Source organism: Arvicanthis niloticus, chromosome 4 (genome assembly GCF_011762505.2).
Source record: "Arvicanthis niloticus isolate mArvNil1 chromosome 4, mArvNil1.pat.X, whole genome shotgun sequence".
NCBI classification, from domain to species: Eukaryota; Metazoa; Chordata; class Mammalia; order Rodentia; family Muridae; genus Arvicanthis; species Arvicanthis niloticus.
In genome coordinates, this window is record NC_047661.1 from 66,366,251 (window position 1) to 66,380,889 (window position 14,639).

General features: G+C 40.2%; 1 protein-coding gene across 13 annotated transcripts in view; it reads right to left on the bottom strand.

Moving 5' to 3' along the window:
• Positions 1–14,639, bottom strand: part of Dclk2 (doublecortin like kinase 2) — a 129,856-nt gene that overhangs the window by 106,106 nt on the left and 9,111 nt on the right. For all 13 annotated transcript variants that reach the window (XR_013109896.1, XR_013109897.1, XM_034500072.2 and 10 more), the window contains exon 2: positions 8,074–8,405. Coding sequence is in view for 11 of the 13 variants with exons in the window: in XM_034500072.2 (XP_034355963.1) it covers positions 8,074–8,405 (332 nt within the window). In the remaining 2 variants the exon portion in view is untranslated. The remainder of the gene's footprint in view (positions 1–8,073; positions 8,406–14,639) is intronic.

Genomic DNA, 14,639 nt, shown 5'->3' on the forward strand with positions numbered 1-14,639 from the left:
ATTTCTATCTTTGTGTCATAGATCCAATTAATTTTAAACACAAACAAATTTGGGTATTTAGTGAACTAGGAATAAAAGATTTAACATAGTCTAAAATGGTGTGCTGATATAGATCATTAACACATCTAAAAGTTCCTTTCTCACTTCTCTTCAAAGGAAATCTGTCATAAAATACACACACACACACCATAGACCACGTATATGCACACACACATACATGCCCACACACACTACACACACTGACACAACCTTCTCCCCGAGTCCTCATACCCATCCACTATATATGCCCCCACACACAACCATTTTAAAGAATCTCTACAAAGTAGTTAGATCCAGGCACGGACATAGTGGCACATGCCTTTAATCCTACCTAGCACCTGAGAGGTAGAAGTAGGCAAATCTCTTTGTATTCAAAGCTAGTCTGGTAAACAGAATTCCAGGACAGCAGGGCTACATAGAGAGATCCTATCTCAAAAATGAAAAAAAAAAAGGGGGGGGAGGGGAAGAAGTAGAAAAATGCCATCTTATGAAAAAAGAATCAAAATGAACACTAAGATTTTCATTGATCTTAAACATAATTGCTTGTTATTTTAAAGCAAGAGTTAATGCTCTAGTTCTACTTAAACCACACAGCAAACAGAAATAAAGTACTGAAAATATCAAGTCCAACTACTGTGCCATGTTAAATCACAAGGACAACCTCAGCTCTTCAAGAACAGCCCAGATCCCAATAATGTGGTATCCAAACTAGTGTGTTTAAAGTCTGTAATCTTTTTTCTTTTTTTAAAAAACAATTACGTCAAAGTTTGAAAGCATTTTCTTGCACATGGAAAATATGTAAATTCATACAGCAATGTAAATACTCCAGCATGGCAGAGCATGGCTTATAATCACATTCCTTGAGGTAGAGGCAAGTGGGTGCACCAATTCCAAGCCAACCTGGGCCACACAGCAAGACCCTAGTTCCAAAGAGAAACCAACTAACCAACAATGACAAAGTAACCCTGTAACCCCACAGCCTCTGTCAACACTTCAAAGGTAACTTTCTGTAAGTGCTTAACCTCAGAAGGCTGCAGGGAATCTGAACTGTGAACCTTGGGTTCTGATAGCCATGATAATTTTTATCCCTCTAAATTACTTTGTTAAAGTTACCCTTCTGGTCCTTCCTGTGAGCAAAATCAAAAATAAAATATACAGAGTTCACATCTTGTTTCTTCCATTAGCATTTTCCTCAGATCCTAAAAGATTTCTACAAACATACATGTCTATGGCCAGTACACAGGCACTCTACACATATGTCTATGGCCAGTACATAGGCACTCCACACACACGTCTATGGCCAGTACACAGGCGCTCCACACACATGTCTATGGCCAGTACACAGGCACTCCACAGAATGCCACTTCTACTGTTTTGACATTTGGGATTTAACTGTTTGCAACCTATCTTCCGGATTCCATGCTGGACTTAAAGTTCTTACACAAAATGTATATTTGTGTCTCAGGTTATTTAGGATAAATTTCTAATGTGATATACAAGCTCAAGCAGTAAGACCTTTGAAAGAGTTATACAAATTAGCACACTGCTTTTCAAAGCTTATAAATTTTATACTTCCAATTCTTCTGACAAGGCCAAACCACTACATGTTCAAAAATGGTAGATACTTCTATGTAACTAATTTTTTTGAAAACCTATTTCTAATGATGGTTCTTAAACACTTTAACCTCCCTTTTAGCCCACCACCCACCACAGGTAATGGGAAAGAAAGAATGGTGGTGGGGGGAGACTTGTTTAGAAAGGTTCTTTGGAGCAACTCCTCTCTCCAGACAGCACATGTCCTCCAAGGGTCTTGCCTCAGCACGTACACCTGTCTCAAAGACACCAGAAGCCTCAGCACACCACCAGAAGTTTCTCTCTGGTGTCCCAACAAACGAAGCTCAACTAAACAATGTAAGGCGGACAAATATACTTGTGTCGTTAGTAATCAGGTGTCCTTTCATGTCCTTATTAGCAGAACACCCTCTCTCCTGTGTCTGCTTCAGTAAAATGTTCATGAGTCTGCCTTAGTCTTCACCTGCATCCACTTCAGCTCCTTCATGTGTTTGCCCCAGCAAAACACCATCCAACTAACTTTCCAAAGAACCCTTAAGTTTCCATCTCACTACTAATTATCCTTTTAAAAAAAAAATCTATCAATTTTAAACACAAAAAAGAAAACTGAAGCACTTTTGGGTGAAGTCAGGAATAAATCCCAGGGTCTCACTTATACTAAACAAACACTCTATACAGAGTCACATTCCCAGAGTCAAAACGTTTCAATGTTAACTTACGTATTTTTAATGACTATTGTATAAAAGTCTTATCTTTCCAAACGTTCAGATTTTCATGCACTTTTCCAGTGTCCCCTTATTATTAAGCTGCCATTATTACATAAAACATAAAACTGCTGCTTGACATCCAGAATACTTTAATTTTTATACAGTTCAATCAAGTCTACTTTTTATAATTTTCCTACCATTTTCATTCTTAGGAAATTCTTTCTCATTTCAGCATAGCTACTGACACAGCTTCAGTTCTTTTGCTGAAGACACCACACACATCAGACAGAGGACTTGGAGGTATATAAAGTTAATGCGGACCTAACAGCCTCCTCCCCAAGGAAGCTCTAGCAGCACCTGAAGACACAGTATAAGCTGCCAAAGGAGAAGAGCAGCCAGCAGTCCTACCAGCTGTGAGGCTTCTGAACCATAATGATGACCTTCCTGGAAAGATACCCCAATGGTATAATAGTGACAGAATGGCACTTTTATCATGGAAATAACCAACAGCTGTCTACTTGAACTTACATTTTACTCCGTAGAAGGAAATGCATACCTAGACAAATATCCATGACTGGAGAGGTCCAAGACCATAGAGGAAAATCCACAACTGCCATTTTCCAAAATTTCTAACCACATTCCAAATGCTTACTATTAACCAAAAGATAAGTGTAACTCTGATGCTTCACAAAAAAAAAAAAAAAAAAAAAACCCAAGCTTCCTTTTTATTGTATACAAGCATGGGTGCTCAGCCTCAATTGGTATTCATACAACATAGCCCTTTCCTAAGGTTCAGAAAAATCATAAAGTAGAAGAAAGATCTTAAGAGCCAGAAGACCCAGGACACCTGCTCCTAGTGTCTTCTCAACCATAGCATTACCTAAACAAGACCTGCACAAGAACTCCACCAGTTGACATGCCAATGCGGATGAGGGAAATTTCATAGAGCTCCACGCTAGGTGAAAAGCTACCAGCAATGAATGGCAGCTGAAAGAGTGAGAATCAATTTCTCCCAAGTGGACAACCCTTAACACATGTACAAATGAGCAACACTAAAAAGACTCAGAAAGGTATGAGGTGTGTGTGTGTGTGTGTGTGTGTACACACACACACATATGGAAATGTGTGCGACAATATAGAAGTAGTCATGAATTTGAGAAGGAGTGTAGGCAGAGGACACAAGAGGAGCTGGAGCAGAGGAAAAAGAGGTGGAAATGATATAAATATAGTACTTGTATAGGAAATTCTCCAAAAAATTTTAAATTTCTAATATAAAATCTTTTTGAAGAGTTTCTTTTGGTTAACTATTAAAATTTCAATATCTACTACTTCAATTAAATGTTCAATTACTTTGTTTTTTACTTACATATTCTATAAATGTCACTCATTTGGAGATTTCCAAATCTGAGTCTTCTTTTTTGAAATAACATCTGATACAAGAGGATTTGGTTAAGCATTTGGAACAGCGGACTGATGCTCTTTATCCTATTCAAATTATTGGAAGGAGGTACAGAGTTTAAGAGTAAGGAGCCATCTCCAGTGTCATGCCAAATACCATTGGATTTGTGTTAGTTCTAAAATTTACAGTGGTAGTCACTATAATTATGAACAAGTTTAAAGGCACTTAAACAGTGTATTTGGCATAATTCTAACACCTCTCTGGATGTTTTAACTTTGCATAGTGAGCTTATGAATTTAAAGAATGCTGCTCTGCTGAGCATTGAGGTGGCAGATATTGCTGATAAAATTATCCATGGCCTGAGGTCAATATTTTTATTTTGGCCAAGTTTCAAGAATGGCATATATAGCTTGATCATGATAGCCCTTTTTGTCCTGAGAATACTTTTTTTCCTGCCCATCATGTTAAAGCTTGTCTTTAACAACATCAACATGTTGGCAGCCAAAGTACATGGCTTGAACCTGAAAATGGACCCCCAGACAGAATTATTAAATTAAAAAGCTGGCAAGCCAAGGATGGGTAAGATTCTGCACAGAGCTTTACCAACCTAAGACAGAAATACATTGCTTTTGATAATGCATATTCCATGACGGGTATTCCATGATGGGTATTCCACAATGGGTAAGGAAGGCATTCTTGGCAGAATGACCTAAGACAGGCTCAGTCTTTTTTATTAAAAAAAAAAAAAGGGGGGGGGGGCAGAGAGCTTTTGGAGCTGCTTGGCAGGAATATGACGTTGGCCACAGACAAGGAAGTTGGATTCAGGCAAAAAAATCTGACATTAGGCTAGAACAAAGAAATAATTTCACGCAGGAATCTAAATCTTAGGCTAAAACAAGGAAGTAGACTTCAGACATGAAAATGACTTTGGGCTAGGACAGGGAAGTAGGCTCAGATATTTTGGTCATTCTGATAAGTCCTTAGAAACAGTGATCATGGGAGTGTTCATAGAACTTGGTTTATTGCCTTGCTTGCTCTTTGTTTGTGTTTATTGTCTTGCTTGCTCCTTGACTATTTGCATCTATCGTATTGCTAGTTCCTCAACCTAGAACTAACCTTAATTATTGCATGTAATTAAAATGGTATAAAAGCAAAAAGGAGGAAGGATAGGATAGGGGGTTTCTAGGGAAGGGAAATGGGGAAAAGGGATGACATCTGAAATATAAATAAATAAAATATCCAATAAAAATCTGTATTTACTATTGTATACCACCTTTCACTGTATTCAGTGTGGGGTGTGTTTGTGTTGTATATGTGTGTTCTGTGTATATACTTTGTGTGTATTTGTCTGCTCTGTGTGTATGTGTGTGCCAAAAGTGTGTATGTTCTGTGTGTGTGCTCTGTGTGTATGTGTGTTCTCTGTGTGTGTTCTCTGTGTGTGTTCTCTCTCTCTGTCTCTGTGTGTGTGTGTGTGTGTGTGTGTACTCTGTATGGGTGTATGTGCTGAGTGTGTGCTCTGTGCATATGTGTGTATTTAGAAGAGGTTGACAGGGTATCTTGCTACAAGCTACCCTCAAACTCATAATACAAATCTAGGCTGGCCTTGAACTTGTGATCTGCCCACCTCAGCTGCCTAGGTGCTAGGATTAAGGTATGTGCCATCCTAACCAGCTATGCCATATTTTCTGTTTTCTAATTTGCATATTTAGGTTACATTTTCTTTTGGTTGAATATATTAAATATTATCTAGGGACTAGAGAGATGGCTCAGTTGTTAAGAATACTGGCTGGTCTTCTAGAGGTCCTGAGTTCAACTCCTAGCACCCACATGGTAGCTCAGAACCATCTGTAATGGGATCTGATGCCCTCTTCAGTTGTGCAGACATAACTAAGAAAAGCAGAAAGACTAAGCACCCATATACATAAAACAACAACAACAATAGAATGAAAGGATATTTGTCTCTTTTCTTCCTGTCTCCCTATGCCTACCATAACCACCTTTCTAATTCACCTTATTTTGCTTTCCTATCTTATTTTCACACACATGTAAAGTAAATCTTATGTGTTACACTGTGTGGGGAGCCGACAGAAGGCGGCTATCATCCTTGCGGCTATCATCCTTGCGGCCATCTTGAGCCATATACCCTGACAAGAGATTTGATTACATTAGCCTACAACAGCTGAGCACACTCTGATAACATCTTGTTTTAGATACCCAGGATCTTCCCTTGGGTGTGTGAGACTTAAAGGTATGATTTAGAGCCAAGATTTAAGGGTGTGACTTAGAGATTAGATTTAGAGACAAGGCCTAAGGGCATGACTTAAAGGCGTGACTTAGAGGTATCACTTAGAAGTAAGACATATAAAAGGCGAGAGGCAGACAGAAGAGTTCAGTACAACTTGGAACTAGGAATTAGGTTAGAGAGTACAACTTGGAGGAAGAACTTGGACACAGTACAACTTGGAGTAGGAATTAGGCATTGAGGTAGAAAACACTTGGACTAGAGAACTCAGAAGAATTATTATTATTAGGTAGTAGGCACTTGAGACTTGGCACTTGGAGGAAGAACTTGGAATTAGACAGTAGGCACTTGAGTCTTGAGACAGGCAACTAGGAATTAGACACTTGTACTTGAGTCTAGGAACTTGGAAGAAGAAACTTGGAACTTGGAGGCACTGGGAACTAGGAACTCAAGACTTGAGACTTGGACTAAGAAAAGAGACTGAAGAATAAACGGAATTGAATCACACTCTGTCTGGTCTCCATTCTTCACGTCTGTCCTCACTCTCTCTCTTGCTGAACCCCGACCCGCTGACTGGAGCAGCTTGGGGCAGTGCAGGCTCTAACAACTTAGCCCCCAAGGCTTTTGGCAGTGCAGGTTCCAACACTGACAGAGTGGCCCGAGACATTTTGGCCTCCAAACGTGTGGCAGCCCAGGCCACAACAACACTGTGCTGGGTATCAATTCCTTTGCACAGGTGTCTGTTTTCACTAATACTGTGAAGCTAACTGACTATTAACTCCAGCATTCTAGTCTTACCTACTTTGCTGTAACCCCAGAATCTATTGTTGTGTCTTTATTTTTGTCAGTTATTTTGTTTGGGGGTTTGTTGCTGCTGCTATTTCTATTTTTTATTTGTTTTTGTTTGTTTGGTTTTTGCTTGTTTTGTTGTTGTTGTTGTTTTGAGATAGGATTAAAGATGAGGACACCACACCTGGCCTTTCTTATTTATTTTTGCTGCTGAGAATTGAACACAGCAAACACATACTTTCTTCCTGAGCTAACTCTCAAGCCCTGGAACCTACACTGAAATTCTCATGAGATGTTGTAGAAAGCACCCAGTCACTAGATCTAGTCTTAAGACAATTAGATGCTTAGTCATGTTTCCCAGAAGACACTTCTCTGACAGTCTCTCCATGCTCATTCTCAGCATTACAAGATCCAAAAGTTTAAAAATAAAGTATGTTAGGGAAGACACAAAATGAAGAAATTTAATGTCGGAAACTAAAAGTTTAATAGACTATAAATATAAATAATTTGGTTTCATGCAATTTGGGAAAATACATTTTGGAAGCCTCTTTGTCTTTAATCAAGTTCTATCAACACTCAACTTCCAAGTCTCTATTCATTTTTTTATACTGTGTCCAACCTTTCAGAGTACATTAGATTCTTTGATATACTGTTCCTGTAATCCAACTCCTACATTTCCAGCCAATAGTTCACTTTTCAGAATTAACTGCCTCTATTGTTCCCAAAGAAATGCATCTGGACATTCCTGTGACAGTAGGAATTCAAATTCTTTTTGAAATGCATTTTCCATGTTACATATAATGGAGGAAAAGGGACTCTTCTAACTATGTTAAATATCTTTAATTTCTATTTCTGTGACATAGAAGCCAACAACCACTGATCAATAATTATTCCTGAATAATGTCTCACTTAGCATAGGACAGTACTGCAACTTACATTTTTCCCCAGAAATTTACATCTTTTCTTCTACAAACTGAAGCAGCATACAATGGGTTCTTAGATACTTGAAGAAATGGAAGTCCCTTATATTTTTATGCTAAAGGCTAATAAACACACACACACACACACACACACACACACACCATATGAAAACCCGCTAGGATTACTTCCAGGAGACCAGTACATTCTGTTGAATATGTAACTGCAGCAGTTGGGCAGGGTGCATTCCCTAATCCTAGCACTTGTCAGGACAAGGAAGGTCCGAAGTTCAAGGTCAGCCTGGACTACACAGCAAGTTCTAGACAATCTCTACAAATACCCTCAAAGATAATTAACACATAAACTAAATAAAGAGGAGACATCAAGCTGCAGGAAGAAGCACTTACCTGCTTTCCATCCAGGGTGCACAGCCTTTTGACCACACCTGAGTCTAGTTTAATGGCTTCAGTGATATCCGTTAGGACCTGCTCAAAGGAGTGGGCAGTCTTTTTATTCAGAAGGATCCGCACTGCCTTTCTAGGCTTCACCCCACTTCGAATCACAGTCACTAACTTGGGTTTGATGAAGTCCTTGCTCTCTTTCACCTCACTTTTTGCAGAGGCCACAGCCAAGGTTCGGGTGGTACCGCCTTTGATATTCACAGACCAGTTCGGATTAACGTTTTTGGTGTAATCAACTTTATGAAATGGTTCATTGGAGGCACACACGTAACTTTCACCTAAAAAGCAAAAATAGTAATTTTATTAGCACAATACCAGATCTCTGAGCGCTGGCCATAGTAGACCTGGATCCATTAGGTTTAAACAGCAGCTTCTGGAAACCTGTAAGCCAGGTCCTAAGCCTGGGGTCACAGGAAAAGGTGAATTACAACCATTTCCTTTAACATTCTCCCACCTCCCTTTCTTCTCAATTACCTAGATTGGTTTTCTGAGAATGACAGGTATGATGTGAAAAGCCCAAAGCCCAGAAACTAAGAGGGAGATCTGGGCTTTATTTTACCCAAATGTGTCACTTTTGATAAGCCATTATGTCATACTTTGTGTCTCAGTACCATTGGCTGAAGAATTAAATGAAGCACGTAACTAAATTATAAAGAACTTCCTAATTCCAAAAGCAAACTAATTTAATCCTCACAAAATCTCATTCCAGCCAGCCATGGTGCTGCAGCCTAGCTACTCAGGAGACTGAAATGGATTATAAATCAAGACCAGCCTGAGCTACATACTGAGAAGGGTCCTGGGCTCACATTGGGTATGGATATTCATGCTTGTTATCCCAGCAGCAAGAGCCTAAGGTAGGAGGAGTGTCATCAAGTTTGAGGAGAGGCAGAGAGTTTAAGGCCATTCTGGGCTACACAGTGAGATCTTGCCTCAAAAATAAACGTAAGTAATTCATTCTGATTGAAATCATTGTATCACAAATATGCGCATGAAAAGAAACAACTGAAATCCTTGTTTCAGTCCTAATCAAACAGCAATGGCTACACCTTTACACCACTGACTTAATTACACTCAGCTGTAGCCTCATCGGTTACTGAAGCACTGCAAATCTGAACGGTTTGGCTCCTCAAAGCAGCATACTGCAGGCACTGTTTGCCCTGAAGAAATATAAATTTAAAATGAACTGTAACTTCAAATGGCCAAAGTTTTCTATAACTTCTTACATGAGAGTGGATACTAAGTTAAAATGATAGTCATTTCTCACAAAGCTTAATTAGGCTTTTGTTTAATTAAGAACGTCCCCAAAGTTATACTACTTGGCAACTCGTCTATCAATATCTAACATTTTTTACATTCCAAATTTTCTAAAATTATATACTGAAAAGCTGTAATTTTTTTTCCAAGAAATACATAACCTACTCAGTTCTTTCAGTATTGACTTTTTGATAGGCAAAGTTGCATGCTAAGATTTTCTCTGAGAAATAAGTCATAAAGAATATGTTATTTCATGTATTTGGTACAGTTCATTCTTAATATAGTAATTATGTCAGGTGAGCCATAAATGTTTTAACCAAAATACTGAAAAAGAAAGTCTGAGGACAAGCTGTTTTGTCAGCATTAACTATTATCAAAATGTTCTCCAAGCCCTGGTTAATAGAGAGCCTCAGAGACCCTCAAAGGCACACGTATCAGTGAGTGACAGATCAGGGATGTGAAAAGGAATGCCCAGGACAGCCTCTTTTTAGAGGGAAAGTAAGGGTCCTGCCCAGAAGTGGGGAACCAGTCATGAGCTATGACACCTCTACAGCAGCACACTGAGACCTAGCTCACCCATCACCAACTGGGCTTGCATCCCCAAAGAATCATTTTCACAGTATGACCACTAGAAAACTGTACAGACTTTTAAAGATAGTCATCAAGGTAACAGAACTATGCAATGCACATGTATGTATTAGTGAGAAAATAATTTTATAGAAAAAGTCACATTAAAAAACTCTTGCCATTTTTAAGTATGTTAAGTTTGATGAATGTTACAACCAAAAATGTATAATAGGGGAATATATAAAAAGTAATCTAGTAAAGGAAGATAATTGCATCTTAAAAGACAGGGAGATGAATAAGTCAGTAGCAATCCCCTTCCAAAGTAAAATGAAAAAACCAGGGTAAAAAGAAAAGAAAGTGAGCAGTCTCCTTTGATCAATCGGACCCTGCACAGCTGACATGCCAACCATGAACCTGCCTTTCACCCTAAGTCCTCATGGTCTTCTGCTCAGAAGAACAGAAACAAACAGGACAAGCCCTGTCATCACCCTGTGCAGTTACAATAATAACTCCTTCTGTCTCTCACCCCTTCCCTTCATAACACCCCTACTAGAAACACATAGACCAGTTGTATAATTCAGAAAGCTCCAAGTCAAGGTGTCCATAGAATGTAGTATCACACCATACAAATGTGCACCTAAGTGTGTGCACACGCACACACACACACACACACACACATATACAGTTTTCTGCACACCGAGCTTATAACCTATTGACTTCTCACAATCATTCTTTACCTGGTTAAAAAAAAGTGTCTCTAAAAAGTAGTTTCCTTGAACAGATACAAATCTCACTTTAGTTCATCAGAAACAATCACTGGTACACAGGAGACAAACACATAGGTAAGGTTTTTACTTTCGCCAGCCATTCTGAAAACAAACCTTAGTTACAATCTAGCAACTAGACAGGCTTCCAACACCTGACTTCTTACTTTTTAAAAACCTACTCTTAACTAGGACTCAGTACTGTGCTGACTGTTTAAGGAGTAAATATGTCTTCCTTCTCCACGTCAAGAAAAAGCTTTGGGATTTTTCACTCTTGAGAATGAGGCTGGCTGCAGGCTCTCATCTATGACTGCATGTGATCTTACAGAATGGGAGTTTCAACACCAGCAGCTTTAGACTACTTTTGTGTTAGTTAATACAGTCTCTCATTATATTATATTAATTTTCTAGTATCACTAATTATAAGAAAAAAAATCCTGACATTCAAGTCAAAAATTCTGTTAGACAAAATCTGGACCCTGAGGTTATGCCTCAGTCTTAGGGTTTAAGCCGCTCAACAACTTTATAAAGAAAACAAAGCCAATGAAAGTTGAAGTACAGCCTCTTCATGCCTTGAGAAAATGACAGGTATACTTTCTGACACACATATACTGCTCTTAAACAAGCCAATGCAGAAAAGAAGTCAAAAAAGAAAAGAAAATGTTAAAGACACTTAAGGTTTAATACCAGTAAATCTTAGGAACTTTGATGATGTTTTCCTAATTTCTGAACCTAGGGGAAACTTTCCCAAAAGGATGTATCCAAGGAAAACACATTCAAGCATTGTTTGCTCTCCATGAAGCCTAACGTCTGAGAGCTAGTGGATACATTACAGTCTAATGTGCACATCACTGAGATGAGTCCCCAACATAGATGCTTAAGAAAAGCACAGAGTAAAAAAAATTAAGTATCCTGTTAGTCTATCTACTGTGTCAAACAATTTGAGTTTTCTAACCGAACTGTAAACTGGCCAGAATTAAAAATTATAGGAATCAGCAAAGTAATAAAATCCCTTGCTCTGGCTGGGGTTCTGTGTGCTCTACCCTTGTGTGTCAGGTCTCAGGCTGGGGTTCTGTGTGTACTCTTGTGTGTCAGGCCTCAGGCTGGGGTTCTGAGTGCTCTACCCTTGTGTGTCAGGCCTCAGGCTGGGGTTCTGTGTGCTCTACCCTTGTATGTCAGGCCTCAGGCTGGGGTTCTATGTGCTCTCTACCCTTGTGTGTCAGGCCTCAGGCTGGGGTTCTGTGTGTACTCTACTCTTGTGTGTCAGGCCTCAGGCTGGGATTCTGTGTGCTCTACCCTTGTGTGTCAGGCCTCAGGCTGGGGTTCTGTGTGTACTCTACTCTTGTGTGTCAGGCCTCAGGCTGGGGTTCTGAGTGCTCTACCCTTGTGTGTCAGGCCTCAGGCTGGGGTTCTGTGTGCTCTACCCTTGTATGTCAGGCCTCAGGCTGGGGTTCTATGTGCTCTCTACTCTTGTGTGTCAGGCCTCAGGCTGGGATTCTGTGTGCTCTACCCTTGTGTGTCAGGCCTCAGGCTGGGGTTCTGTGTGTACTCTACTCTTGTGTGTCAGGCCTCAGGCTGGGGTTCTGAGTGCTCTACCCTTGTGTGTCAGGCCTCAGGCTGGGGTTCTGTGTGCTCTACCCTTGTATGTCAGGCCTCAGGCTGGGGTTCTATGTGCTCTCTACCCTTGTGTGTCAGGCCTCAGGCTGGGGTTCTGTGTGCACTCTACCCTTGTGTGTCAGGCCTCAGGCTGGGGTTCTGTGTGCACTCTACCCTTGTGTGTCAGGCCTCAGGCTGGGGTTCTGTGTGCTCTACCCTTGTATGTCAGGCCTCAGGCTGGGGTTCTGTGTGTGCTCTACCTTTGTGTGTCAGGCCTCAGGCTGGGGTTCTGTGTGCTCTACCCTTGTGTGTCAGGCCTCAGGAGAATCCGGGTCACCTTCATCTGCTGAGGACACAAAATGAGATCCATGGCCTCCACATTCTTTCAACACATTTGAAGCTAAACAAAGTCTTCTGAATCAGGTTTAAGATCCTTTCTACTCAGGAAAGCACACAAAAGCTACTGTGGGCACAGATACAAAGAAGGAATATGGGAATTTGTCTTAAGACCTAAGAAATTAGCTACATGAGAAAACAGAAATCCTACTAATGGTCAGAAACTGGTTCTCGTGCAGTAGGGCAGACTTCGGCTCCTCACACCTAGCTAGGCTAAGCCATCCTTCAGAGTTCACAATGGGATTTTAATCTGGTGCTGATTTTTATTATAAAGTGTGTTCACCACCCCACTGTGGAACATGTATCTAAACAACTATTTCTAACTGAAGCACAGTCACATAACCCCATACCCAAAGCTCCAACTCATCAGAACCCTAACTAGGCCAGGAGTTAGTATGGAAAAGAAGAGGTGACCCTAATATAAAGGCATGCTCACAGCAGGTTAAGGCGAGAGGACAAACACTCAGTAGAAGCAACGTTTTGAAGTAGAGCGAGTGTCCAGGTGTTCAGAGGTCTCTATAAATTGGCTAAGTTTTAGAAGCTATGCTTTGTGCTTCCCACAATTATAGTTAACTCAGTCATTCTGGATTTCTGACGGGGTTGAAGACTTATAGCTATTGACCTTGAGAGAAAAGATTTGAGTGGATGGTCGGCAGCTGACATTCATCCTAAAGCCAGGTTCAGAACTAAATGTTTTAGTTAGGATAGATGACAGAGGTGCTGGTTAGTCAACAAAAGGATGGACTGGGTAGTAAGACTATCTTGTACCTCACTGGTACAAATTGGCATAATTATGCTCTAATTGTATTTTGAGAGAAAAGTTTCATTTTAACAGGAAGGGTGATGTGTAGGAGGAGCTAAGGTGGGAGGAGTACTGAGAGGAAGAAAAGGAGTAAGAAGAGGAGAAGGAGGAGAGGAGAAGCTAGGTGATGAAAGAGAGAAAGAGGGGGGAGACAGGGAGGCAGATGTTCATGTATCTCCACCAGTCAAAGATCGTTATATCTAGGTTAGGTAGTGGGCTACACCTCTGATTGAACAATACCAAACTTATAAAGCCTATGATTAACATTTTTTTTAAAAAAAATGTATAAATGCAAAAAGGAAAAGGGGGCATGGGATAGGGGTTTTCTAAGGGGGGGGAATGGGGAAAGGGGATGGCATCTGAAGTGTAAATAAAATATCTAATAAATGAAAAAAAAGAATATATAGCTGGCTCAGTGCATGACATTCTGAAATCCGTCACGTCGACTCAGCACTAAGTACTGCAGTCATTCCGGGAGCACCAGTTTCACTGGCACAAACAGTATCTGCAGCACTAGAACACTAGCTCACATGCTCACCGGTCATGAAAGTTTGCCGGTTCTTTCATAGCTGCTGTGCTTGGATCGCATTGGTGATCCCTTTGCATGTCCAGTCTTTATACTTATAAATATTTTTAAGTTACAAAGTAATGAACCATAGGCTTCTATAATTTGGATGCTAGATGTTTATACTGACTGTTTTGTTATTGGTGGTGGTGCTAGAACACTGGTCCTCAACCTTCCTAATGCTGTGAACCTTTAATACAGTTTCTCATGTTGTGGTGACCCCCAACCATAAAATTACTTTCATTGCTATTACATAACCATAATTTTGCTACTGTTATGAATCATAGTGTAAGCGTCTGACATGCAGGATACCTGATTGCAACCCCCATGAAAGGGTTGTTGGATGACAATGGGATTGTGATCCACAGGTGGAGAACCACTATGCTAGAGTTTTGTAAAACACAGAGTTACACCCACCCCCCCAACCCTTATTCTTATTTTCAAGGAGCACAGACATTGCTCAGGTTTTGTGATCTGAGGGGCCTATGAGGAACAGCGACTATTCTATACAGTAGTACAATGACTAGAGTTAAAACCAATTAGGGAATGTTTCAAAGTAAATAACAGA